This window comes from Chenopodium album, chromosome 22 (genome assembly GCF_948465745.1).
Source record: "Chenopodium album chromosome 22, dcCheAlbu1.1, whole genome shotgun sequence".
Taxonomy (NCBI): Eukaryota; Viridiplantae; Streptophyta; class Magnoliopsida; order Caryophyllales; family Amaranthaceae; genus Chenopodium; species Chenopodium album.
In genome coordinates, this window is record NC_137855.1 from 2,073,031 (window position 1) to 2,100,430 (window position 27,400).

Here is a 27,400-nt window from a genome sequence, read left to right on the forward strand (position 1 = left end):
GTATGAAAGGACGTACAAGATTAATCTTTAATATATAAACGTTTGAGATTGAAAACAATTACAATGGCTACCATTTAGCCATTGAAAAATTCCAACGTGAAATATGTTAAACCCCAAGTAAGATTAAAAACAACTAACACAGGATCCATAAGAGTAATTGGCTAATTGCATATAATGTAGGAGCAATTCACTGATAGAATCTTTTGATTCCGAGATTTAATTTTCATATTACGTACTGCACATTGGTTGCGTTACTTCAACTGCGAGGATTATGGAATTTTTTTCATGTCATGAGAGGCAGTTACGTCTTCTATGCTGGTGTTACGCAATCACAGACTATCTCGAAGCACGGTTTTTTCAAAATTGGGTAAAAGAGTAAAACTCTCAAAACAGGAGCTCGTAGATTATTTGGGGAGTGCAATATATTTTGGCAAATCCTATCTGCTTCCCTATGGATCGAAGAGAATGGAATTGCTTTGGAAAAAAAAAAAATTTGCATCCTTTTACAGAAACATGTTCTATAAGAGAGTAAGCAACATATAAGAAAAATAAGACATTAAAAAATTATATATAAAGATATCTTACCATCTCATACATATATTAATCATAATTTCAATACTCGACTCATAAATATATAAACTAAAGGAATCCCGTCAGCAAAAACCTACCCAAGAGTGATATTAGTCCGGTGCAAATGGAATCTCAGTCTCAAAATTATTCATCAAAGTTAACACCGAGGATGTCGATCAGTGTAATAGCAATGGAAAGCCCTATGCCGTAGTGGGAAAGACAAATAAAACTGGTCATGCGGTGCTGTTAACCGGATGGAGTGAAATACCATCGAAGTGTTATTTGGTACGAGACCTCGAGAAATTGATCAGGAAGATAAAAAGATCCAACTTTGACAGCAATGCTGCAATTTCTAAAATCTATTACATAGATGACATTTTTATGGTGTATGATTAAGGTTAGTGTTAGGAAATGTCGGGTGCGTAGCGGAAGTGGAGATGTGTATTGATAGAGAAATATGAATGGAATTGGTAATTGGCAAGATAATTAATATAATCGAACACATAATTTTATGTAACGATGAGCATTTTTATTCCACTATTTGAAAATAGGAGAGTACAAGTATCCCTTAAAGGTTTATATTACAATATGACTAGGAGTATTACAAAAGTATAGTGGTTTTGTAGGAATATAAATTTGGCAGAAAATTACAATGAGGGTTTATGAATTTTGAGTGTGGCTCTTTGGGTTGTGTTGTGTGTGTTGAATGATTGAATGCCCATGACCTATATTTATAGCTGTAGATGGAGCTTGGAAGAAACGGCTGGAATATTATTCCAATAATTTCTCCATCATTCTTGTATCCATGACGTTCTAAAAAATTCATGAACCATGTATTATATTCTAATTGCTTCCAATGTATGTATAATGCTCTAGAACATTCAAGTATGTTATTATTCTAGAGAAATCTTGAGCAAGTAATGATCTTAGGGCCTGTTCACATTTACTTAATTTCAGTTCAGTTCAGTTCAGCTCCAATCAGTTCAGTTCAGCTCCAATCAGTTCAGCTCAGTTCAGTTCAGTTCAGTTCAGTTCCAATCAGTTCAGTTCAGTTCAGCTCTTAATTTCCCTCTCACATAAAATATTCATTTCAGCTCAATTCAGTTCAGTTCAGTTCCAATCAGTTCAGTTCAGCTCCAATCAGTTCAGTTCAGTTCAGTTCAGCTCAGTTCAGTAAATATGAACAGGCCCTTACTTGATCATTCCGGAAGCCTCTAGAATATGCACAATACTCCACCAAAATGATGGGCTTAGAAAATTTAGGTCATACCCAACAGTTAGTCTTTCCTGTCTGAACTTTTCATGAACTCTCCTATCGTAGAACGGAGCAGCTGAATCAGTTGGTTTTAATACAGAGTTGTGCTGAGCATTCAATTCATCATTTCTATGACATGCAGGAAGTCCTCCAGATGGCTGTAGGGGATTAGGCAAAGTCTGGGATGACATATCGGACGAAAAAAAATCCAGGTGGCTGAGGACCCTTAGGCTCTTTGCAGGTTCTAGATTCGACCTCAAATATAAATTTTTGAAGCATCTCTTTGACCAAAGGAGACATTACATTGCAAGAAATAAAAATGTCAAGAGAATTAATCACTCCTTTAGTGACTAGCATACTTATAGCAGATGACACACCTTTGTAAATGACATTTTTCCTGTCTATATCATAGTTATCCCCAACTAGTAACAAGAATTCTAGTAAAGAATTGGTCATATCGATGTACCTAGGTATCCAGTTTATTGCTCTCCTTCCCATTTGCATACTGAATTATTGATTCTGCCTATTGATTTACTAGAATATCATAATTTTTTTAGTACATCGAGATGAAATACACTAATGAGTTTTTTAAGATGTAGTTATGTAAATGAATCATACTAAGTAATACACTAATGAGGTTTTTAAGATGTAGTTATGTAAATGAATCATACTAAGCACAAAACAATCTTTACAGCATTATTAAACAAATTCAATTTGTGCTTAATTGTTTGCCTCGGAAATGACTTTACATTGACCTTTACATAAACTATTGACAGAGTCACGAATGTATTTGTCCCCTTGATCTGTATATATGAACAAATTCAGCTTAAACAAGAAAGTTACAATCAATTTATATTATTAAGATGAAAATTATCAAAAATACTGAACAATCATCGCGGTATGGTCAATGTTCAGCCAAGTTATACATGGAGACTGGAAAGCCCTGTCAAAGGAGGTTAGAAAACCTGAAAATTGCTTTCATTTAATCAGAATTTACAAGGCAGCTGCTTTTAACAATAGCCAGCAACGTACAATGTATATACATTTCTCACCCTCAATCCTCACACATCTTACAATTAAAAAAGATAAGGAAAAAAAAAAAAAGGAAAGCTACAATCAAATTATAGGGACTAGAGAAAGAATCAAAGAAAACAATCGAACCTCTGCATCTGGACCGTTAATATTAGTCCAAGATTCATAGCTTCATAAAGATCAGCACAAAATCGTGTGGAACAACAGAATGCATAAGCTGTAGGAGAGAAACTTGAAATATAAATATCCAAGTCTACAAATTTCATTTATCGGTGATGAATGAGCCAAGGTCACTTTCAACACCAACACTCGACTTATCAGATGTACGAACATTGTAGCGCTCGTATACTCTTTCTCGGTTTGCTGCCCACCACTGCTCTGCTTGCTTTTCACTAAACCTTTTCCGGCTGCAATAAACAGGGCAAAACAATTATATAACCTTTGACAGTCAAAATGCCCCTGTATGGCTATATCTGACAAGCAAAGAAAAGTGGCCTACAGACTACTTAGAGTATGAAATCATAAGTCTACAACTTAAAACAGAATCTAAAATAGGACTACAGAAGAAAGAACTCACCTAAACCGAACTCTCTTTAGATCCTTGATACCTCCAGGTAAGGAGATAAATGTAATATATACACCAGGCTCATCCTGCTCAACCCATTCATTCTCTGGACGAGGCTCACCTTCTCGAGTTCTATTACCATTTCTTGTCGCCTCTGTACTAGCTACTCTACTTTGAACAGAACTACGGCTACTAGGGGTGGCTGACCCATTTGAAAACACAAGGCCATTGAAACCATATGAGTCAAGGCTAGGTATCTGGTCATTACATTGGTCGATTGAGGGATTTGAGATGTCAGCAAAAGTAGGAGTGGAGGACAACGATGGAAATACAGGAGACTTGCTATTTCGCGTAGCTCCAACAGGTAGCCTTTCAGCCATCTCTTTGAGCTGTATGAAGTAAGGTATATATTACTCATCAACGCAAAATCACATCAATTATCAGTAGACAGTTGCAACAAAATAACTATCATTAATTCCTGTGAATCAAAATCAAACTCATACAGGTGCACCAAATTATAAGAGAAAAATTTATACTTTGTAATGAAGTCAAAATAATGTGATAAGTTACAAGAGTCAAGAACAGTGAAGAAATATAGAGAAAGTGAAGAAAATCTAAAAGATACCTGGGCAGTTAGTGATTTGATCACTTCCTTGGCCGCTTTGCATTTTGCAGTCTCTTCACCTGCTATTGATATTGCCTCCTTTAATTGCTTATTTGCTCTTTCCAATTCAACCTCTTGAACCTGAGCTTTGCGAGTGAGACTTTCAGCCTAAAAGAAAAGAACAGGGTAAATTTTGACCATGTTGGCAACAGCATACTTCAAAAGTAATTAGACTAAAAATAACGATTCACTCACAATTGAATCTAAAAATACCAAGTGACCATAAATTTGAACTCACAGATAATCATCCTCATTTCCATAGCAAATTTAATTAACAGATCTCTGTTATGAAATGTAATGGTTACAAACACACAGTAAACTTTCCAAAAGGCGTCTTATCATAGAAAAATGGAAACTGGAGTGATGCTTAACAGCATTGCTTCCCTGCTTGATACAAAGGATATGCCAAGAGAGTGTCCAAAAGTAGTCTCATTGTTAATAAAAGATTAGAGAAGACATTAGCAGGCATATAATCTAACTTTCAACCATTCTAGCAAAGCCATTAATGCCTAATGGTACTCTATAGAAATGCTAAAATGTTCAATGTAAAGGGATAAATCGATAGTCACAGAAGTAACATAATAACAAGTAGAAAATAAGTTACATACCTGTGCTCTCAATCGGATAACCTCCTGGCTAAGGCTGTCATTGGTCCCCTTGGCATCATCAACAGTCACTTTTGGGGACATAAGTCCTGAGAGGGTTGGGGTAGGTGTTGTTGAACGAGGTGGACTTGGTCGTCTAGAGATTGGTGAAGTCGCTCGAGAAACTATTCTGGATCCTGGAACGGAAGCGGAGAAAAATTTCTTTGATGACCCAAACATAGGATTGAAAGATTTAGATATATTAGCTCCCCATTGTGACCCTCCATTTGGTATAGGTGATACACGACTGCTATCATATTCATACTTCTTGTTTTTCTTAGATCGACCTTCCGAGGAGTCCATTGAAGAGTATCTTGCAAGCTGACCACGGGATCCAGAATCAAGCTTTTCCTCTCTCTCATTAGGCTCAGTCCCTTGATTCACGATTCCTCTTCTACTAGCAGAGGAACGGGTTGAAGCCCCAGTTTCAACTGCTTTCCTAAGTTTAGTAAGGCAATTATCACAGACCCGATAAGGTTTGTTTGGATTAGGTGCCATGGAAGCCTTGAAAGACTTCTTACTACTACATGAATGACAAAATAAAAGCCCACAATTGTAACAGTTATGCCGTTTTCTTTTGAAGTTGAATGGCAGACGACAGCCAGAACACATTGACTGATCAACACCTGAGACCCACTTATGTAGACATACAGCGGCAGTGAAGTTTGTACCACAAGCAATACTTCTCACCTGTTTATCTTTTAGAGCTTCTACTAATGTTGGGCCATTTCGATCTTCTGTATCCCCGTGACCTAATCGTCCATTGGCACCCTTCCCCCAAGTGTAAACTTCAGTTCTTGAGGTCAAGGCAGCAACATGATAAGCACCACAAGCTATCTCCTCCACAAAACACTTTAAAAGCTTTCCTTCCACACGTGTCGGGAGCTTCCCATCACTATGAGGATTACCTAGTTGGCCATAAACAGGGCTACCCATCGTATAAACATGACCAGACGTTGTAAGTGCAACTGTTATGCTATGTCCACAGGTAACCTGACAGAAATTAGGCTCTACAAGATCAGCAACACATGTGGGCACAAGTTTTGCCTCCTTATCACCATGCCCAAGCCGGCCTTTATCTCCATCACCCCAAGTAAATAGCTTACCTGAAGAGCAGTTGCTAGACCCTGAGCTGCCCACCATAACTTCTACAACTGCAGCAGTATGCCAAACACCACAAGCAGCTCGAACTGTGCGAAGACCCTTTAGGGACTCCACTTCTCTGGGTATGGAAACACTTTTACGGTCTCCATGGCCCAAAACACCAAAAGTGCCATCTCCAAAAGTAAATAATTGCCCAGCAGAAGTCACAACAGCTGTGTGCCAGGGTCCACAGGAGATGTATGAGACATGTATGCCCTCTAGCGGACCATTCACTCTTTTCGGGACCCAGTGGCTTACATCATTCCCATGCCCAAGAAGGCCAAAATTGAAAGCACCATCACCCCAGGTGTACAATTCACCAGAAAGGGTGACAGCACAAGTATGATGCTCCCCACATGCTACAAGCTCAATGTTGGTGGTACTGAGGGCATCAATGAGCTTTGGATGTGATACATCAGCATCCACCCCATGCCCCAGTCTGCCACCTGTTTCCTCACCCCAAGAAAAAATCTCCCCTTGCTTGGTAACTAGAGCTGCATGCCGTCCGCCACAAGCTATGTTCTGGACATCCAGCACTACAGCCGACTCTAATGCCTTAGGCAACAAAGAATCCATCTTGTTACCAAAACAACTACCTGTTCTACGCACCCCACCACCTAACACACCATCTCCTGTACCTTCTCCCCAGATAAAAACATCACCCAGGGCATCCCCCTCATCAAGACCAGAACCTTGACTTGATGAGCTAACAGCACTTGATAGACTGACCCTAAAAGTATCTGCACCCATTCCTTTCATTTGACTATATACACTATCTGAACCTGAAGAAATGGAATGGACAGACATAACAGCAGAATCTGAAGGGAAAAAACCCTTAGGAGGTGCAGTGAGCATCACATCTGAGACTGCTTTGTCCAAAGCATTTTTAGGGGGGCTGTCGTATGGACTATGAAGACGAAGGTGTTCACTGCTATCCTGAGTTCATTTAAATAAAACTCAATCAAGCATGGAATATAAAATGTCAACAAGGAAATGATACTTTTTTATTACTTCTGTTCCTTTTTTATTATGTAGTACCTTCTGCAAGCTATCTCCACTAGCAAAGGGAGAGTGTAAAGGAGAGCTTCTTCTTGTATAGGTCCTAGGACTATTTGCTTCAGATGGAATGCTATCACTCCTTGATTCTGTTCTCCACTTCCGTTGCTGACTCCTTGAAATCAAAGCTTTGAGACCACTAAACCATACTTCAGCTTCATCCTTATCCTTGCAAATCTGATGATAAGAAGTAACTTGAAAATTGCTTGAAAAGAAATTAAGAAACAAAAGGGCCGGAAGAAGGAGAATTCCATATGATAAGGTACAGAGTATAGAAAGTTCGTACCAAGTCCAATGATCTATCATTATATATGAGAGAAAATGACTGGTATTCCTTCTCCGGCCGAGGATATCTTTGAAAAATTGGCTGTATGGAGAAGTAATTGATTAGAACAGATCCACATACATTATTTCCAAGAGAGTTCAGTCAAAATCGTACAACACCATTAGGAAAATTCCAAATTACCATCAAACAGCAGCTTACAATCCCTCATTCCTTCCCCTACCACCACCCCCAACTAAACTTTATTAAAAACAAAAAAGGCAAACAATATACCACGTGAATCACACAAAACACACAGGATATTTGGTTATTCACAAAAACAAAAAAAAATTACATATTAAAAAATAACTAGATTTTTTGTTTTACTTTTCTTAGTGACAGAAAATATCATGTTCCTCAATAAGATCTTAACAAATTGTGAAAGTGACTTACTGTGCGCTGGCCAGAAATAATTCTGGAAACATGACTCAGCTTCAGGTGCTTCTCCTCTTTCCCCGAGAACCATATCAAAACAGATTCATCCTGTAATCAATATTTAAGTCATAAAGATACTAATGCAAGCATTCAGAGTACTATTACCCAGTCAAATATCTGAAGCAGGAAAGAGCAACATAAACAAACAAGTTCAAAAAAAAAAAAAGAGAAACTTACATTGGATAGCCGGAATGGACAGAACTTTGGCTTTCCTCTTCTTCCATACTTAAGCAGATATGCACCTTTTTTAAGGGCAGTAATTGCCTGAAATGAATCCAGCGAATAGCCTATAAATGATCATTGAAATTCTCAAAGGATATTATCATACTGACACCTTATGTTTGACTCCTTGCAAAAAGTCTTTTCCATGTGAGAGGACAAACTATACATGTTAACCAACTATTCTAATAACTATGGTATCCAGGTGGTCTCTGTTTTGTTATAGAGGGGCAGCAGACAAGAACTACATACAGAGTTACTGACAGGAGTAATCAAACAGTAAGACTGAACTGCATCTAGGGAACTACTGGTATTAGACTAAGTCCAACATAGTTGAAATTGAAGATCAGCAATTTGAAAGATATGATTACAAACCAACTGGTGTCTGAAACTTGTCAGTAATGTAACTGTATCTAACTCCCTTTCCGCAATGTAGCCTTTCTAATGACACCTAAACTTCCCTCTTTTTCTAGTAATATTAGCAGTTTATAAAACACTCAATTTTTTAAAGCTAATCTAAGGCATTATTGCAACAGTGGATCTTGCACTTGCACTCTGTACTCTTAAAGTCCATTACAATCAGAAACAAAACCATGAAGTTGCATATTTTCTAAGTATGTATCAAAGTGAAGTTGAGTTGAAACCACAAACCCTTCATATAGGCCGACTGAACAAGATACCAAATGCATGGTTATATCGTCTATGAACATCAGTGTTACTCATATTCTTCATCACCAAACCAATGTTGTGTAATAAGAACACTTGGTAAAGAAACTATATGTACCCTCCTAATTTGATAATTTACATAACAAATCAGCCAAATTTGGTGTCAGACAATTTTCATAAGTTACCAAACTCAGCTATTTTTTCCTCGGATTTACAACTAACTAACTCCTAGTTACTCATAGTCCTCTTCGCGAAAACAATGTCATCTAATTTCACACTTGAACACGAAAGAACATTTGAAAATCTCTAATTAGCCTAAACACCTAACAAATTAAACCGAATTCGGCTTCATAGTCCTCTTTGCGAAAACAATGTCATCTAATTTCACACTTGAACACGAAAGAACATTCGAAAATCTCTAATTAGCCTAAACACCTAACAAATTAAACCGAATTCGGATTCAACTATTTCCATACACCTCAACTCCAAACAATCATATTATTCATGAATGATAAAATCATTCATACATTCAATTACACCAAATGCTCATAATAAGTTCAAATCATTTCAATTTCGCCTAAAAATAGCAATTACAACAAGATTGCAAAATAATTCAGCATAAAAATTCGAAAAAAAAAATAGTAAGAAATTACCTGCTCAATATCTCTTTCAACAGGACCATTGCGAGTAAGATCTGTAGTCATTTTATCCATCTCTTCAAAAATTGAAGCTCAAACCAGAAATTTCCCCCAAAAATCAAACACATAAAATCCAAAGAAATTCAACTAAAACTCAACTTCAACTCATCCATTCTCAAAGTAATGAAACCCTTCCATACATCAAATTCTCAATTAAAAACCTCAATTTCATCAACTTCCTCAAATCAAATTTCACTTCATCATCAATTATTCCAGAAACTTCGAATTTCCGGCATTATTAATCAGCTTAAATTCAGCTGAATTACACTAAGAAGTAACAAAAATCACACTCAATGAAGAACAAATTCGAAATCAGAAAATGCGAAAAAATGATGAAAGTCAAAGGTGGATTGACTAGCGCCGGAAAAAAAGAGGAGAGAGAAAATGGTCAGAAATGAATCAGCGAAAAGGTAGGAGAGAGAATCTGGGAGAGTAAATGATCTGAAAACTAGTTGCAGAGTTCAGAGGAAAGAGAGAGAAAGTGATAGAAAGAGAGAGAGATGAGTTTTTTTTTTGAGGAGAGAGAAACTTGAATCATTTACTAATTACTCTTCTTAAAAAATTAGAATTTGGTGTAATTATTAATGGAAAATAATAATTATAAAGTGATAAAGAAAAAAGGGAAAAAAATAAAGTTGAAAATTGCTTCATCTATATCTATTGATCTAAATTTTAATTGTATTATACATTATTATACACCTGATACGTGATTACACATGTTTATCTTGTTACCGGGTATACCTAGAATCTTAAAGACGATAAAATTAAGTATACCTAATAACAACTAAGAGTTTGAACGTGATATGTTTGTAGTGACAAAATTGTCCAAATATGTCACTAATGCATGATCGATAAAGTGTGAATTACTAGCTTAATTTTGTTACACTTTGCGCCTGGTAAAGTATGTACTATTTACCATGTATATCAATTACTAACTCATTTTTAGGAGAATTGCACCATCCATAAAATCATTGAATAATTTATATCAAAATCGTTCTCACTAAACTCAAAGATAATTTAAAATCAATCTAACAACCTAAGTTAAATTGTTCGACCAAGTTAGTATCACTTATACATCACTAATTGGTTAGTGAAATTAGATTAGAAAAATTATGGCATCCAACATTTGCTTACTACAATCTATGTCATGTGCTATAGTTCGTCATGACATTATTGAGCAAGAAAATATCCAATAGCATGGACGTAATCTCAAGGCTCCATATCAACAAGAATAATGTCCATGTGCAAAGAATAGATGGACTTTAAGGTCTTCCAAAATGCCCTTATTAAGGTCCACTTTAATGCAATACACACTTTAAAGGAGTAAATTTTTATCAAGAAATATGGGGACAAGTCTCAAAATTTCTACAAACTTTTTGTTACATCAAACTGATCAAATGGTCCTACCCTTTATGTTGCATTTTGCATGAATTATGTCATAATTAAATTGGGTAATTTGGGTGTACAACGTCTGAAGTTTAATTTATAATTGCGTAAAGAAAACACTAAAGGATCGGATCTTGTCTAAGAAATTTAAAACTCTAATTTTATAATAGCGTAAAGAAAACATTAAAGGACCTTGTCTAAAATATTTAAGACCTAATTTAATTTAAATAACGTGCAACTGTACACATTCTTTAAAGAGGAAGCTAAAGCACCCATGCACGGAAGCATTGGAAAGAAAGCATCAGAGTTTGCATACAAAATCCACCACATAATATTCAATTTGAAAGTGAATTTAAATTCTATTGTTATTAGAAAACAACACAAAAACTAATACAATTCGCTTTCAAGAATACAGCTAAAGTTAACAATAACCTGCTTTAAATACGATAAACAATATTCAATTCCAAAAGGACATATTGTATGTGAAAAAACATTATTCAATAGTTTTATTAAAGTGGTCCTATCTAGACCAACCCTACATACTCTTAACTAAAATTGACTATACTAGTTAGATTTGTAGTGTAGTAATAAAAAGTGAAGAAAACTTTTTTGATTAAAAACCCATAGGTTTACATAATGGTACTATCCAATAACTTATGAAATAATAGTTGGACCAACTTTTTCATGCATCCAATCTACATTTAGAAACTTAGCAAACGTGGGGTGGCAACTTGTTAGCTAGCATAATCTTCTTAGCAAAATCCCAACATAATATATTTTGGGTCAGATCTAGAAGGAAGGAAATAGTGTCCTAAAGATCATAATCATTTAGTTCGATAGTACTGTTGGTTTGTTTGCTTTACAGTACAAGAATGTTAGATTTTCTGTTCATACATCTGGTTTCTAGCTCAGTCTTCAAGTACTTCTACAACGTACAATCATGAATCAATGAATCATGGTTTCAGTGCAAATTAATACAAAGTTCGTAGTATAATTATAAGTTCAACGTGACGTGTCACATGTGGATGCCAACAACTTAGTTGACTAAAGACTATGAGTGATATCCGAGATCAAATTTTATCTACATTTGTGTATGTGCCCTTAGGATTTGTTATTTTCAACTTATATCGGGATTTTGACAAAATAAGATGTATAAAAGTAATCATAGTAGGAGTGTATTTATAAGAAGCACCAAAAAAATTATCAGAGAGGGGCTTAGGTTAAGGTCTTAGACCACCATAGTCCTTATATGAAGTACTCTGTAAGTTATTAGGTTTGTGCCATACTTCTTAATTATAATTATTTTGTGAATGTGTATATCACTGTGTGTTAAGGATTTCACTGAGGAGATGCTATTAGTATAATAATTTATACATATGGGTAAGATAGGGTACATATTATGTACTATGGCTCCTCAAAAAGATAGTGTGGATGGATGTTACGCGGTATGTAAGCTGGTAGTATACAGCTTATGGTAATATCAGTTAGATGAACGAATTAAAGCACCCATGAGATACACCGGAAAGCAGAGAAATTGATCAACACTAACAAAAGAAACCTAAGCCATGACATAGGCAAAACAGCACGTGCAAGGGAACTTGCAGGTGCATAACAAAATTAGTTCCTAAACAAGAACAAATCAGATGATTTACACAATATATGACAGGGCCAGGATTGATTGAGTGATCAATCTCAACAACAAAAGTTGATCAATCAATCTTGCCAAAAAGGACATCGCTAAAGGAGCAGGAGGGGGGAAGAGAGTGACATGGTTTGGACTTTGATGGGGGCATATAGAGCAATGCTGTTCCATCTACCCAGCTGTACAACCCACCAATGTACTTTCTGAGGGTGCAAACACTTTCATCAAACCCGAACTGTGAGCTCACTTGCATTAAAATTCTTTTCGGCCAAGCCTGATCTGAAATTTACCATGTTTGACATTACATATTCTCAGTCCATAGAGGAGCTAGTTTCTGCAGTCTCATCTTCACTGAAACTCGATGGCATTTCAATTGGTCTGCAAGGAACAAAATTCCAGTTTTGGTAAAGCAAAGGAAGAAAAAAAAAACGTTACGGAGTATATCTATGTTAGTTGCTTCCATACAGTCCGCGAGTTTATAAGCTCAACTAAGTAGTAATCCTTACAAATCTTACATGATCAACAAATTTGCTAACATAGAAAGCAGGCAAGCAGCAGTGTGATGAGTGAAAAGTTCAGTTGAGAATTGGGTCTAGTAAAAACTATATCAGCTCTTTACAAATGACAGAGACATAATAATAACACAATCATTACATACTTCCTATGTTCAAACATATTAAGGACAAGACATGATTCGATATAGTCCCCACACCCTCCACGACTCCATTAATTGTTCTAAGGAGGTTAATATTGAAAAATCCAATCATAAATCTTAAATTTCGTGTAGACCTTACGTATCTATTATCATACATCTCAAGGTACAAAATTTTAACTTGGTATTGGTACTATAACAAAACAAATAGTTAGACAAATACGTGATTGTTTTAACTCACCCTCTAATCTGTCTTGACCACTGAGATGGCTCTTGAGGTGATGGTCTGATGGCAACATAACCTTCCTGCAGCAACTCTTCTCTCCCTCTTTTGACAGCCTTAAAATGCATACAAAAAACATCACAACCATATGCAAGAAAATACTTTGTAAGAAATTAACATAGAATTTTGTTGAAGGCAGAATCTCACTCTAAGCTCATTTGGACTCATTTTCGATCTGATTGAATCATGATGATCGACAATTGGTCTTCTCTCTGCATAAAATTCCTCATCCTGCCATCCCTTAAATTATTCAAAATTCAATATATAGCTCATCCCACTCACAGATTCAAAAGGCTAAACAATAATAAAATGAAAAAAAAAAAATGTGTATCTAAACACACCTTCATTATCCTGCTAGGTGGTACTCTGTCTTCTTTATCTATGGGGTCCTTATTCCTAACTGGTGCAGCAACAGACCTGGAATCTAATCGTTCCCTTGTACGGACAGCCACAGAATTCCCGTTGTCATAATCATTCCACCAGGGCTCCTCTGGTTCACTGGTAAATTTTCCGCCATAGGAATCAGATCCCATACCCGATGGTCCATGCTTACGCAGGATACTGTTGTTCATACTGCCATCATAATCTGAGCTTTCTCTAGCAGAGTAGGAAGCCACACAAGATGGTTTATGGGCTGCAAGTACACGTCCTTGGTTAGGATAAGTTGACTTCTGTTTAGGTTGGCGGTAAGAGAAACTGTCTGAGTCTGTCTTATGCAAGGATCTGTAATCAGCAGGAGCAACAAACTTGTCCTGATTTCGTATCTGCAACGATAGAAATGTCAGTTTGCAGATAGTATAAGAGCAAAGAAGTAAATAAATTTTTCAATACAAACAAAAACTTCCCAGTAAGGCAGTACCCGCCCACAGGCATACATGGAGCAAAGGAGAGGTTAAGCATTCATAATACATACTAGTAGTATATGATGGGACATTAAATATCACTAGTATTAATTTCTAGGCATTTGTTACGAGTACCACACTACCACATCATGGATATTCAGTTACATGAGATATTCAATATCACTGGAATTATTTTCAAGGGGCAGAAAAGTAATTAATTAAAAATACAAAAAATAAATACGCTAGAATGTAATTAAAGTACTTCCTTGAGCACCAGCAAGGGGAGAATAAGGCGGGCAGGGGCAGGAGGGGAACAAAAGCACTGAGCTTTACTTCCTTTCCCTCGATACTTTGAATTTCAACTTAACTAGAATGTAAATAACAGCAAAATCTTTGCATGAGAGATGTGGAAGAACATATCAATTATATACTCCATTTCTTTCAATCTGACTTAACTAAGACATAGTAGAGCGGTTTGCCAGGTGATCAAATACCCAGTTCATTATAGGTGATTGTTTTCTTGTGTCGATAACAACCTTTCCTAGAATAATTCTTAGACTGCTGCTACACCAGATCCTCTAAACAGAAATACGTAAAAACCTAAACCTGAACCTGAACATGATTATAAAAATAAATAAATCAAAAATCAAAATTCCACTTACTGTGCTAAGGCTGGGTCGCTTGTGAATGGCACCAATGTCAAGAGAGCTAGAGCCAACAGGTACTGAAACTCCATAAGCATCTGTAGAACGAAGCAAAAGAGCCAAGAACTTAAGAGTTGGAGAAGAAATGCAATGTGATCATTCATCGGGATACATGTAATGATGAAAAATCACATAAGACCAGAAAACATATCTTTGCCAAGTTAAACAAAGCAAAATACAACACTCAAGAAAATTTGTCCGGATTAAGTGTCCCAGGGTACTGCAACTACAATGAACAAAAGATAGGGTTTGGACCCTCAACAGATAAATCCCATCAAAGCACTGCATATTAAAGCGGAACAACTTTTTCTTATACCACATACCATGAGTTTCTCATACAATCATCAAGGATAAAATCACCTCAAGTTTGACAAGAAGTCAAAGTCAGGACTTCACTCTCTTAAGTTTAGAGTAAAAAACAAGATCAAAATTCCAAATTCTTTTGCATAGTAAGTTAGCAACATTTAAGTTCACTAAAAGACAAGATAAAATACCATATGATGAGGAGAACAAACTTACCAGAATTAGCATTCTTGCTTGGTGATTCAAACGCCCCTGGAGGAAGTGGATCAAATTCAATCCCAAGGGGAGGACCATCCTCTTGATATTGCCTTCCTAGTTGTCTCTTGACTGCAGTTACAGCAGCATTTTCCGTCTGACCCTTGATTTTCAAATATCCTGAGGGTCCCACACGCCTCTTGTTTTGAGCTATAAATCCATTTGGTGCCCGATATTCTGTTGTTTCGACCTCCAAAGAACTCCTTTTATGGGGGTAAAAGCTACCCTGCAGAGCTGAATTACTTTCTGACGATGTATCATCCATCTCAATTCCATCATCAAGCACCCTTTGTTCATAGTTTACCTCAGCAGCAGGAAAATCATTGTTACCAAACCTCCGACTCTCGACCTCCCTCAAATCAGCTAGCCTATAATCACCTTGTTTGGTGCTACTGCATGAATCCTGTTTTAGCCCACTACCACGATCTTGTATAACACCGCTAGAAAGTTCCTGTCTGCCAGGTGGGTTTAGCTCACCATTTATGATTCTCTTATCCTTCAATCTGCGGTGGCAAAACCATCCAGAAATTTGCTTCTCAGTCAAACCTATATTCTCTGCAAGCTCCGCCTTCATGGACTCAGTTGGGTACTTATGTTCTGGATACAGGATCACAAAAAGCAAAAGAAAAGTACATCAATCATTTGCACCACAATGATAGAATTATTTAATTTCGGGAAGGTCAAAAGACAAGAAGATTTGAAACCATTATAAAAATCCTCCAAAGCTTGTAGTTGGTATGGTGTCTTGAACCGCCTTCTCTCGTTCTTCTCTGGAAGTGCTTTATTTTCTTCACATTGTACTTCGCTAGAATCTGAAACATTGAACAACATAATAACCAACAAGCTAAATAATAATCCTTTTTCACGAGATAGGAACCAGAGGAAGGTTAGTTAAGTAAGTTTTCAGTGAAGACCAAGAGCACTCCCAGTCGTATCTAGATAGTTCTTAATACATCTTTAACCAAAATGACACCAAACTAAAAGCATTAAGACAAATAAGCAAGATTTCAAGGAGAATAATTTATGATGATTTTGGTGGCATAACCAGGTTTCGGTTTTACATTGACACAAGTATTAAAGATGATATTGCTCATTAAGACAATCATAACTTGCAAAAGTATTGAATCTCTAGTCTATACTATACATCCAAAAGACAACAACCAAGACATCGCAATAATATGACTAAATCCTTAGTTGGAAATTCAGTAACAAGGTGTAACAACATCATTGAAACGCTAAATATTAAACTGATTATGGCACTTTTTTATCAGCAAACTCCGCGGTTTCAGATCCTATCTGTGAGATGACAGTAGAGACGAGAACAGCAGTATTGCCAGTATGTACTCATAAAAGCGCCTTTATCATGCGATATTATCTCAAGAAACATCTAGTTGAGGAACAGCACAGCACATTGATCTCCGACACTTGTTATCTCTTATCTTATGAACACTAGTTTCAATAACAAACCCAGAAGGTGATTCACATATAATCTGGCTATCAATGAGGTCCCACTTCACATTCCAATGTCAATCAAATTTAAGTTTTTCTTCTCCTAAACAATGAATCCTCAATATAATAACGCAATTAAGGAGCAAATCTAACAAGCTTGTTAGGGATATAAAAAGAACAAATGAAACACAATGTAGGTTCACTCCAATGTGTAGATCGAAACCGGAACAAACACGACGATAATCACCCATAAGCTTTCACATAATTTGCCCTTCCGTTAAATGTAACACTCCTTAAACAACAAACAATTTATCACACACAAAATGGGTTTTTTTTCATCCAACACAAAAAGGTGATACCAATTGAAAATTCACAGATTTCCAATTGACAAACAAAATAATCAATAAGCATACCATCAACATACACATAATAACACGATTAATTCAGCATTCTAAACAACAAAAATTAGCAGTTCATATACAAAAATCAGCATAAAAATAAGCAATAAAATCAGGCTTCCCTAAACATAAGAAACCCCCAATTCCCAACAAAATTCAACAAAAATCAAATCAAGAATACATGAAAAACATGCAAACCCAGATCAAAAACATAGATTTTACACAAATTAAACCCAGAAAATTGTATCAAAATTCATTAAAACTTCCTCCAAATTGACTAAACAGGATAAAATGCTGTAATAAAAATTAAAAAATCCGAATTTTAACGATCTAGGGTGGACATATAAAATTCCCATTACCTTCCATGTTGTGTATACAACTCCAAAATCCAATCAAACTTTTTGGGTCAATAAAAATTTCCAATCTTCTTTTTGTTGAAAAGTTTTTTGTGGTTTTAATGGGGTCTTCGAATCTGGAATCCTAAATCAAGCGAAAAATAGAGGAGAGAGAAAGAGAGAAGAGGGGTCTTTGAGAACAAGGCAGAGATAAAATAGCATCTTCTGAGTTTCCCATCAATTTATGGAATTAGTACGAGTAGTATTTTTCCTTTTCCAGAATTTTGATTTCTGTTCTCGGATTTTGTTGTTTTAATCCAAATTATGGTGCGACCCTTCACTATTCGTGTTTGTGCTTTTTTTTCTTTTTTTTTTTAATAGTGGTTATACATGAGGAAAATTTGACTTTTGCTATTACTAAGTTACACCATTTTGACTTTTATTACCCGTTTAATTTTTTATAATATTATACTACCACTTAAAAATAAGTGGGCCCAAAAAATCCTTTCGTGCTGGCGTCCCCACCCCTTCTCCTTTCCCCCATCCCACGCTGCCCATCTTCCTCCCCTTTCCCACTCTCGGCACCGGATTTTGCTCAGGGAGAACGCAAAAAAAAACCTTCAATCTATCGGCGAGAAAGCGTCAATTGTACCCTCCTCCCAATTACTCACCCTTTCCCGCTCTCATGTTACCCGTTACTAACTCTTTTCATCATTATCAAACCTCCTTTCTTTCAAAAATTCCAACTCCAGCTACATTACCCGTACTTCTTCATCTTCCTACCTTTGCACCACCTCCACCACAACTACAACACTACCTGTTTTCTATTTTCAACACCCATTACATCAATTTTAGAATTATCACTTAATTAATCCACCAAAAATAATGCATTTTCCTCCCAAATACTTTTACTTTCCAAAATCAGATCTTAGGTAGGAACAAAGACTGATTTGACGCCATTGTTTCCCGTAATTGGAGCAAGAGTAGGAGAGAAAATCGGCGGTAGAGTAATGACGGAATCAAGGCGATGGAAGAATTCTTCATTAAAACATACTAGAATTCCGTCGAGGCCATGAGCGGTGTGGGTGGGGAGAGGGGGGAGCGTTCGCCGGCGTCGGGGGATCATTCGAGCGCCGACAACCATCATAGAGAATGGGGATGATGATTGACAGTAAGGCAGTGGCTGGAGATTATTTTTATTTTTTAAAGTTTTTTTTTAATAAATTAAAGGAAATTTTGTTTTTTACCACCTTACAAAAGCACTAAAATCTCTTTTACCACCTCCCAAAAAAAAAGTATTACTTTACCACCTTATAAAAAAAATAAATATAGGTTTTACCACCTCCACCTGACTCCGGTGACGGAAAGTTGATGTGGGTCCCATTCTAACGGCTACTTTTTGAAATTTACCCCTTTGTTCCTCGATTTTCCGTTATAAATACCCCTTTTAACCAATTTGTTCCAAAAAATCAACAGATTTTTGTTTTTTTTTTCGATTTGGTTCCAAAAAACTCAATTTAAGTGTGCCCTAGCATTCCCAGCATCGACTTGTTTGATATTTGTGCTGAATTAACAAAGTTCACTGAGACAGAAATTGGAAGGAGGTACGATGTTCAATTAAATCTCGAATTAGATGATTTTGTAGCAAATTTTTGCAAATTGTTGTCTGAATTATGTCGCAAATGTGATGTTTGATTGTAATTGTGGATATGACTTAAGAATTGAACCCCAATTTCGTACTTTTAACATTAGGGTTTTTGTTAGTTTCAATTGAATTGGGGTTTTTTAAATTTGAATTGATTATTATAATTAGGGTATGGCAATGGTAATTTTGTTCAACTGGGAGTAATGTTGATGATGGTGCTTGCCAATTGTTGAAGGAAATGTCTTCCGTAAGCTATTCACCATCAAAAGAAAAAAAATGTCAATGCGGAGTACCCATGGCGAGGCTTACTTCCTGGACTAGGGAGAATCCGGGACGCAAGTTCAGGTCGTGCAAGTTCTATGACCCTGTGACAGAGACAAGGGGTTGTAAAGCCTTTGAGTGGGTGGATCAGCCAGATGGAACACCATGGCAAACAGAGGTGATTAACAACTTAATACTTGACAAGAAATTGATGAAGGGTGAGATAAATGACTTGAAGAGGGAAGTAGATGATGTGAGTGGGCAGAGGAGATGCTTGTTGAATGAAATTGATTCCTTGAAGATCAAGTGTAAGGCACTGAATTCTGACAGGAAGAAGATGAGCATGGAGAGTCAAGGAAATGATGGATCATCAAAGAATTTGACTATGTTTATGGGTGTTGTTGTGTTTTGTTTCCTAGGTTTGGTTATGTCCTTGTATTTTGCTAGAACTTAGGATTAGTGTGGACATTAGTCAATTTAGGCAATGTTTTATGGCTTTTGTTAAGGTATCATGTTATGTATTTGAATATTTTGCGTAATGAAATGAAATGAAATATTTTGAAAAGGTTGCTCTAACTTGTAGTGCTTAATTTAGTCATTCCCATTCATTGTAGTAGCAAAAGGCATATTTACATATGCATACAAAATGTTGAGAAAGTGTTGCAGCAAAAGAGCACTACATATGTTGACCTTTAAAAACTAAGTTGTCCAACTACACACATGAAATTACTTAAAAAACTAAGCTGTTCATGAAGTACATATTCTCTAAACTATTACAAGCTGTTCAAATTCTTTGTCCTGCTTCTGGTAACTGGCAGCTTGGGCCTTGGTTGTGTTGCTTGGGCTGGCTGAGATGAAGACTCATTTGGTTGGGGTTGAGTTGAGCTCTTTTTTCTGCCTCTAGGAGTGGGTTGACTCAGAGATTGATAGGGTGCTGATGATGCAGGGGCAGTTGCTGAGAACTGGGAAGATGTTGCTGCAGTAGTAGCCTGTGGTTTTGGCATTGTCAATGCAGCCTGCATTTCAAAAAAAAAAAAAAAAAACATAAGTCATCAACCTAAAACACATACAATGAATGCAACATTTCATGTATATACCTGTTTTGCAGCTTTAGCCTCACTTTTCTTCCTTTGCTCTTTCATCCAAGCTGTCTGCAGCTGTGGCCTTCCCCCTTTGGGATTTTGTGCAGGCTGCTGTGGTTTTTCTGGTGCAGGACCTTGCTTACAGGTCTTGGCATAATGTCCAAACCCACCACAGTTTCTACATTGCTTTTTGATCTTTTGTTTTTTCCCCTGAGAAGTAGCAGCAGCAGACCCTTCACCTTGTTCAAGCTTCCTTTTTTTCCCTTTTGGTCTGCCTGGCTGAACCTTTATCACAGGTGGCAAAGGCTCTCTAAGCTGGACCCTTTCCCAATGCTTTGAACCAGGCATTGCAGCTATAGGAGACTCATATGCATCTAGGTAAGTGACCCTATAATAGTGTGGATGCACATACAACTCAGGGTCCTCCCTCTTGTCTAAAATGCAAGCATAAGCATGGGTACAGGGTATCCCTGTCAACTCCCATCTATAGCAAGTGCAGGTCCTATTTGACAAGTCAACAATGCACTGGTCATCTTTGTATTGAACCTCATAGGTCTCTCCCCTAGAAGCCACAACAGTACATGCCCTAGCATACTTCTCAATGCCATCAAACAACTTGTTGACATATGGTGTTAATAAACCCTCCCAGCTAGAGGCAGCCTCCCACTTATCATTACTTCTCTTCATCATGTACCTTCTTAACCATTCCATTTGGGTAAGAATGGGCTTATCCCTAGCTTCCCTAATCACAGCATTAAAAGTCTCACACATGTTGTTTAACAACATGTTAGACTTGCATGTAGTTGAGAAAGCATGCCTAGACCAGTGGTGGGGGGGGATGTTTGCAAGGTACTCATATGCTTCGTCATTGAGGAACTGAATTGACTCCATAGCCACCTCAAATTCAAACTAACACACACACACACACAAAGACACACAGCATACAAAAATTACTCAGTTTGTACAGCAATGCCAAACAAAGGATATACAGCTATCCCAAATTCAACAATCCAAATTATACATTCACACACAAGATATCACATGCAAACACAATTATACACAAAATATTCAAAACAAATGCAAAGATAAAGTCAAAGTTCTTGTATATACCACTGTGCTTGCCCTAGCTGCTGCCCAAAAAAGCTCCTTGAAAGTGGCCCCATGAAATTGCAATTTGAAATTTGCCCAAATGTGTCTGACACAGAACCTCAGCTCTGCCTTTGGGACAACTTCAGCAAATGCTTCAATCAATCCCTAGCATATGACAACATACACAAAAGTTAAACCATATACATGTATAAAAAAAAATTAAAAAAAAACAGAGTCAAGGCACTTACTTTCTGCCTATCAGACATGAAAGTCAAGCCATGTCCTTTGTCAAAGCACCCTAGTGACTCCATCAGACTTTGAAGAAACCAAACCCATGTCTCCTTATTTTCAATCTCACATGTTGCCCAGGCTATTGGAAATATGTTGTTATTTCCATCTTTACTTACAGCCACCAAGATTTGCCCAGGATATGCTCCTTTAAGGTGGCAACCATCTACCCCAATAATGGGTCTGCAACCAGAGACAAACCCAAAACTCAGTGGAGCAAGGCAAATGTACATTCTCATGAAGATTGGCCTCTGTATCTGATCCATTGTATCCACAACCACATTGCAACTGCTGCCTGGGTTGTACTTTAGGATAGCTTTCCCATAGTCCCATACCCTAGCATATTGCTCAGCTGCACTCCCATAAATAACCAATTTGGCCCTGCTTCTTGCCAACCAGGCTTTGTAATACCCAACTTTAATCCCCAAATCATTCAATGCCCTCTCTTGAATCTGTCTTAACTTCCACCCTGGGTTACTCCTAAATTCCTCTAAGTACCTGTTTGCCAGAAATTCAGCTGTCACCTTCTTGTTCATCTTTGTCCTTACACACCTATGCTTCAACACTAAAGACTTAATCTGGAAAGCATCTGATTTCAGTAACCTGGAAGCATAGAACTTGAATCTGCACTTCCTCCCTTTCACACAAGTACACTGAACCAATCTACAACTTTTCTTGTTGTACTGACAACTACACCTTCTTCTACAGTAAGCTGTTATCCTTTTGCTGTCATTATGTAATAGGTAGTACTCATACCTATTCTCAATTGCATGTTGCCTCAAAGCTTTCCTCACCACTTGAACATTGCTGAACTTTAAACCCACTTCAAATTGGATAGGCTTGGAGAAATCTGTTTCAGCATTAAACCAAGTACAACCACCATTGTCATCATCAGACTCACCATCTAAGCTCCTAAGTTCCTCAGATTCATCATCAGCTTCTTCTTCAACCCTGATGTCAAGTGAGTTCAGATGTCTATCAATGTCAACCCTAGGATCCTTAGGCTCCTCTGGATCTTCACCTACACCTTCCAAGCTGCCCTTCACCTCACTTCTAAGCAGATCTAAGTTTTGCCTCAACCACTCTTCATCAGATTCATCATCATACACATCCTCTTCTCCCTCCTCCCAGTCCAGTCCTAGATCACTGTGCTCAGAATCAGAAGACTCAGTTCCTCCCTCCCTATCACTGTACTCATCTTCAAACACCAACTTCTTCCCTGCTCCTTGCTTCTTCTTGCCTGCACCTTGCTTCCTAGGTTCTTCACCCCCAGATCTAGCACCAATAGCTCCCTCAAGAACCTTTCCCTTACCCTTTTCAGCTGCAGTAAACTTCCCAGAAGCTCCCTCACCTAACTTTCCCTTTCCCTTATCTTTTGCTGTCACTCTATCTGTAGCTGCATGCACTCTTTCACCCCTGTCCTCAGCTTCTTTGTCATGAATCTCAATCCCTTTTAACCTTGGGCTTCTCCTTACTTCTAAGCTAGTATCCTTTGGGCCTGTCTTAAGTATTCTAGGCCCACCAAATTTCTTTTTAAGTCTGCTCCTCTCTTTTGAAGTCAACTCATTACCATCTATAAGATTAAATGGTGTTTTATCAGTTGCTTGAATTTGCTCATGGCTAGTCACATACATCTCTATTTCCCCATCTTTATTCACTGTCTCAAGGAACCCCTTTACCTCATCATCACTATTCAACTCCCTTTTACCAGTTACCCAAGACTTCCCTTTCTGTTTATACCAACAACTAAATCCCTTAGGCACCCTAACAGTAGCATACACAAAACCATGTATAGCTGACTCCCTCAAGTAGTGTACATCTATGCTAGAAACAGGAACATTTTTCCTCACATAAACCCAACCACCATCCCAATTTAACACCCTTCTATTTTTACCAACTAATGAGGGTATAAATGCACCCCCCAATGTCATTTTAAGGTTCACTTTATCCATCCTAGCTGTAACAGGTCCAACAACAACAAAACAAACACAACAATGCACAATCTCAGTATTTAATTGAACAATTAATCATTCAATCCAGTTTACAACTACTCACAAATTACAACATGCAAGACCAATTAGGCTACACTTTGCACTTAATTAACAATTAAAATATAAATAAAACCCTAATCAACTAATTAATTAACAATAACACAGTTCAACCAAGTCAAAGATTCGCATAATTAGGGTTTATAATTGTTTAATTCACATATTCCCAAAAACAGCAAATTTTACCCCAAATTACTCCCAATTACCCACACAAAGTACAGTAAGGAGCTAAAAAATACCTCTTTCGTCAGAATTCGAGATTCTTTGTCAGCAAAGACTCAAGCTTTTGGACCTTTACGCGTTGAAGATGACAGATACCTCGCTCAGTAGCTTCGCTATTGTGGTCCCAACTACTCTTGCTGAGGGAAGAACTGTGCGACTTAGGGTTTGCTTTTTGACAAATATCAGAAAATGAGAGGAGAGAGAGTGACAAGGTTGAATGTAAGGGAGAAATTGATGAGAAATTGATGGAGAGAGGTGAGAATTGATGATAATTCAGAGGGGAAGGTGAGAAAAGGAAGAAAGAGAGGGAAATCGTATTTTTTGTCATAAATGTGGAGGGAAATGAGAAATGGTGGGACCCACAGCAACTTTCCGTCACCGGAGTCAGGTGGAGGTGGTAAAACCTATATTTATTTTTTTTATAAGGTGGTAAAGTAATACTTTTTTTTTGGGAGGTGGTAAAAGAGATTTTAGTGCTTTTGTAAGGTGGTAAAAAACAAAATTTCCTAAATTAAATTATTATTTAATTAAATATTGGCCCCACTTAACAGAATTTGTGGGTTTTGGTGGTAGAAAAACTCAAAAATTTTCTATACATTTCTACACATAAATCATGCGAGGTGGGTTACCCTATGCATTTAATTAGTATCATATTCATTAATAACATTCTTGAGTTCTTCCTCTGATGTTGATAAACGATTAAGAGCTCTAATCACTGTCGCAACATCTAATTTAATCACAAGATTTGTGTAGATTTTTGGAACTTCTCTGAGAGCACTGAGGATTGCAAGACCCTTTGCCTGCTTGGGGTAGAAACATACACCCTCGAATTCCCCTTAGAAGGTGATTGCCATGTTCCTCTGTTGTCCATGTCGTTGATGCTTTCCAAGAATTGTTATTACCCTTACTCTCCATCTTCTAGGTTGCATAAACACATACTGATAGGATAGGCTTCCTCAAAGCTTGCCATATCTTCCACATTACAGGCATCCTTATGGCTTGATGATGTTGCACTAAATCTTTGTGAGGGGGTTCCTTAATCAATTTTGCAATCTGCCACTCTTGGACGTGTGATTGTTCCATGTCCAATATTCCAGCTGGATTAACACTCACGCCTCTGAAAATGATTTCATTTCTATGAAGCCAAATTGACCACAAAGTTGTAATAAACCATGCGAGTAAGGGGTTGGCTATCATTATTCTCCTTTTGCATGAATTAGCTAATGAAGTTTGTTACACTCTCTACAAGACAAAAAAACAAGGGTTAGTAGATATAATACCAAGAGGGGAAGCAGCCCAAATCCTCTTAGTGATAGCACAAAGTCTGAAAATGTGATTTGTTTCGGGGTTTTTTGTGAACTCCTCGGATACTGGTCGCGTTCTTCTACTTGGACACCTGCAAAACAACGAATATTCCGTTTATCGGAATATTCGCCTCCGACGATCAAGTTAGAGATCGGTAATCGGAAAAGCTAGAGAGAGAAAGTAGAGAGAAGTTGGAGCTTTTTGATGCTCTATATTTATGTTATGTCGTAATCCACCCCTCCCATCATAAATGATTGGGGTATTTATAGGGGTGGGAACATGTGCCCCTCTAGGGTTTATACCCTGGAATTTCGTGACGTGATTGGCTGCGCAATCAGGAGTCGCCACGTGTCATGGGGGGCGCCGTTTTACGGCATTCAAGGTTTTTCTCGGAATTTGGGCCTGATGTAATCAAGGCCTTTTTCTCTTTCTGATGTTGTATTGTGTATTTAAAGGTAGCTGGCATGTGTCACCCTGTCAGGAGGACACGTGTCACCCTCTCATAAAGCCACGTGTCGCCTTCTTATTGGGCCACGTGTCACTATGAGATTGGGCCACGTACTTGGGGTATTTTTACCCTAAACATGATTCATGTTCTCGTTCTCTGTGTTGCAAAAAAGGGAAGATGCCATTAACTCCAATAATGCCTCTTTTAATAAGATTATCACCAGTGGGGATAATGTTCTAAGCTATCCTCCACATAAACATCTTCCACTTCGGCATGAGATCTAGCTTCCAAAATAGTTTCTAGAAGTTAGAATCCTTCGGTAACATACCATGTTGTAGCTCTGTCCTTACTTATTTGGAACCAATATCCTGTTTTGAACGAGTATTCTCCTTTTTTATCCATAAGCCATGTGTATTCATCCTATTGAACCAATATCCTTAATTAGCTACCTTTGTATATATCGAAACTCTTCCATATTATGTTTGCTTTCCATTGTCTCGAGCTTATCATGAAATCAACTACCTTGGAAATATGTTGGTTGTCTGCAAACCTATTAACTTAAATTCTTCTTTTATTAGCCTAAATGTCTTGCTCTATGGATGTTGACTTGTCATTCCCAATTCTCTTCCTGATACCTTCTTTATGCACTGATACTGCTCTTATCATACTTTTAGCTGCCCAAGATAATCTATGGATTTTTCCACCTGACTTGCCTAAGGAGACTGGGTTAGAACCATATATTGCCTCAAAAACTTTGCTTGCTAGGAGATTAGAGTTTTTATACATTCTCCGACATTGCTTCATTAGCAGGTTGTTGTTAACTGTTCGTATCTCCTTGATTCCCAATCCTCCTTCATCTTTGAGAAGATAGAGAATTTTTTTTCTTTCTCTGACATGGTTTATTATAGTTTTCCCTAGCACCCCACTAGAATCTGTTTATTATGGAATTGATCTTAGATGAGGTTAGTTGGGGGCACCAATATAGGGAGAGAATGTGATGAGCTAGGGCCACCAAGACTTTATTGATCAGAACTTGCTTTCCCAAATGAGGAAGATTAGAAAACTTCCAAGAAGAGATCCTATAGATAATTCTTTTTCTGATGTGGATGCAAACTTCGAGTTTGATCTTCCATCCACATCTATCGGGCAACCAAGATAGGTACCAAGTTCCTTGCTACTTTTCACTCCAATAGGCTTTCGTAGAATCCTAACAAACCTTGGTGGTGTGTTAGGACTAAACATGATTGAGAATTTGTTGTTATTTACCACTTCACCCGAGATTAGGCAGAACTCATTTATTAAACTCTTAACAAGTTTGCATGAGTTTAGTGTGGCCTTAAAACACAACAAAGCATCACCAGCAAAAAAACAAGTGATTAATAGAAGGAGCTTTCCTTGCTAGTTTGATGCCCTGGAGCTCGCATTTATCTTGTGAGAAAGACAATTTCCTCGAAAGCATTGGAGACTTGGAGTCCTACTCTTGTTATTCATTTT

At 37.4% G+C, this 27,400-nt stretch overlaps 3 protein-coding genes across 4 annotated transcripts; all 3 read right to left on the reverse strand.

Moving 5' to 3' along the window:
• Nucleotides 1–2,769: 2,769 nt before the first annotated feature.
• LOC145603576 (PH, RCC1 and FYVE domains-containing protein 1-like) lies at nucleotides 2,770–9,792 on the reverse strand. Its single transcript, XM_081659501.1, has 9 exons — nucleotides 9,225–9,792; nucleotides 7,864–7,950; nucleotides 7,645–7,734; nucleotides 7,216–7,296; nucleotides 6,912–7,106; nucleotides 4,695–6,809; nucleotides 4,048–4,194; nucleotides 3,435–3,811; nucleotides 2,770–3,264 (listed from the first exon to the last, which is right to left on the reverse strand). Exons 1-9 carry the CDS (start codon nucleotides 9,282–9,284, stop codon nucleotides 3,120–3,122), a joined length of 3,297 nt encoding a protein of 1,098 aa, XP_081515627.1. The 5' UTR covers nucleotides 9,285–9,792; the 3' UTR covers nucleotides 2,770–3,119.
• Nucleotides 9,793–12,169: 2,377 nt separating this feature from the next.
• On the reverse strand, nucleotides 12,170–17,865 carry LOC145604829 (uncharacterized). 2 transcript variants are annotated; one of them, XM_081660798.1, is made up of 8 exons: nucleotides 17,543–17,865; nucleotides 16,041–16,148; nucleotides 15,298–15,933; nucleotides 14,737–14,816; nucleotides 13,574–13,996; nucleotides 13,380–13,463; nucleotides 13,191–13,288; nucleotides 12,170–12,675 (listed from the first exon to the last, which is right to left on the reverse strand). In XM_081660798.1, exons 1-8 carry the CDS (start codon nucleotides 17,547–17,549, stop codon nucleotides 12,609–12,611), a joined length of 1,503 nt encoding a protein of 500 aa, XP_081516924.1. In that variant the 5' UTR covers nucleotides 17,550–17,865; the 3' UTR covers nucleotides 12,170–12,608. The 2 variants fall into 2 exon arrangements, with proteins under 2 accessions (XP_081516924.1, XP_081516923.1); XM_081660797.1 differs by having other exon boundaries at nucleotides 13,380–13,472; nucleotides 17,543–17,864.
• A 2,136-nt stretch (nucleotides 17,866–20,001) lies between these two features.
• On the reverse strand, nucleotides 20,002–24,627 carry LOC145605195 (uncharacterized). The gene is made up of 4 exons (XM_081661234.1): nucleotides 21,844–24,627; nucleotides 21,617–21,760; nucleotides 20,522–21,415; nucleotides 20,002–20,440 (listed from the first exon to the last, which is right to left on the reverse strand). Exons 1-4 carry the CDS (start codon nucleotides 23,833–23,835, stop codon nucleotides 20,198–20,200), a joined length of 3,273 nt encoding a protein of 1,090 aa, XP_081517360.1. The 5' UTR covers nucleotides 23,836–24,627; the 3' UTR covers nucleotides 20,002–20,197.
• Between the last annotated feature and the right edge of the window lie 2,773 nt (nucleotides 24,628–27,400).

Coding starts and splice junctions, on each gene's coding strand:
- LOC145604829 (XM_081660797.1), bottom strand. Junction 14,817..15,297: donor AAGCAAGAATGCTAATTCTG/GTAAGTTTGTTC, acceptor TTCGTTCTACAG/ATGCTTATGGAGTTTCAGTA. Junction 13,289..13,379: donor TGAGTCCAAATGAGCTTAGA/GTGAGATTCTGC, acceptor ATGCATTTTAAG/GCTGTCAAAAGAGGGAGAGA.
- LOC145603576 (XM_081659501.1), bottom strand. CDS start 9,284: ATGGATAAAATGACTACAGATCTTACTCGCAATGGTCCTGTTGAAAGA. Junction 7,735..7,863: donor GTCCATTCCGGCTATCCAAT/GTAAGTTTCTCT, acceptor TATTGATTACAG/GATGAATCTGTTTTGATATG. Junction 3,812..4,047: donor TCAAATCACTAACTGCCCAG/GTATCTTTTAGA, acceptor TACTTCATACAG/CTCAAAGAGATGGCTGAAAG.
- LOC145605195 (XM_081661234.1), bottom strand. CDS start 23,835: ATGGATAAAGTGAACCTTAAAATGACATTGGGGGGTGCATTTATACCC. Junction 21,761..21,843: donor TCATGTCTGATAGGCAGAAA/GTAAGTGCCTTG, acceptor GTCATATGCTAG/GGATTGATTGAAGCATTTGC. Junction 20,441..20,521: donor AGGCTAAAGCTGCAAAACAG/GTATATACATGA, acceptor TTTGAAATGCAG/GCTGCATTGACAATGCCAAA.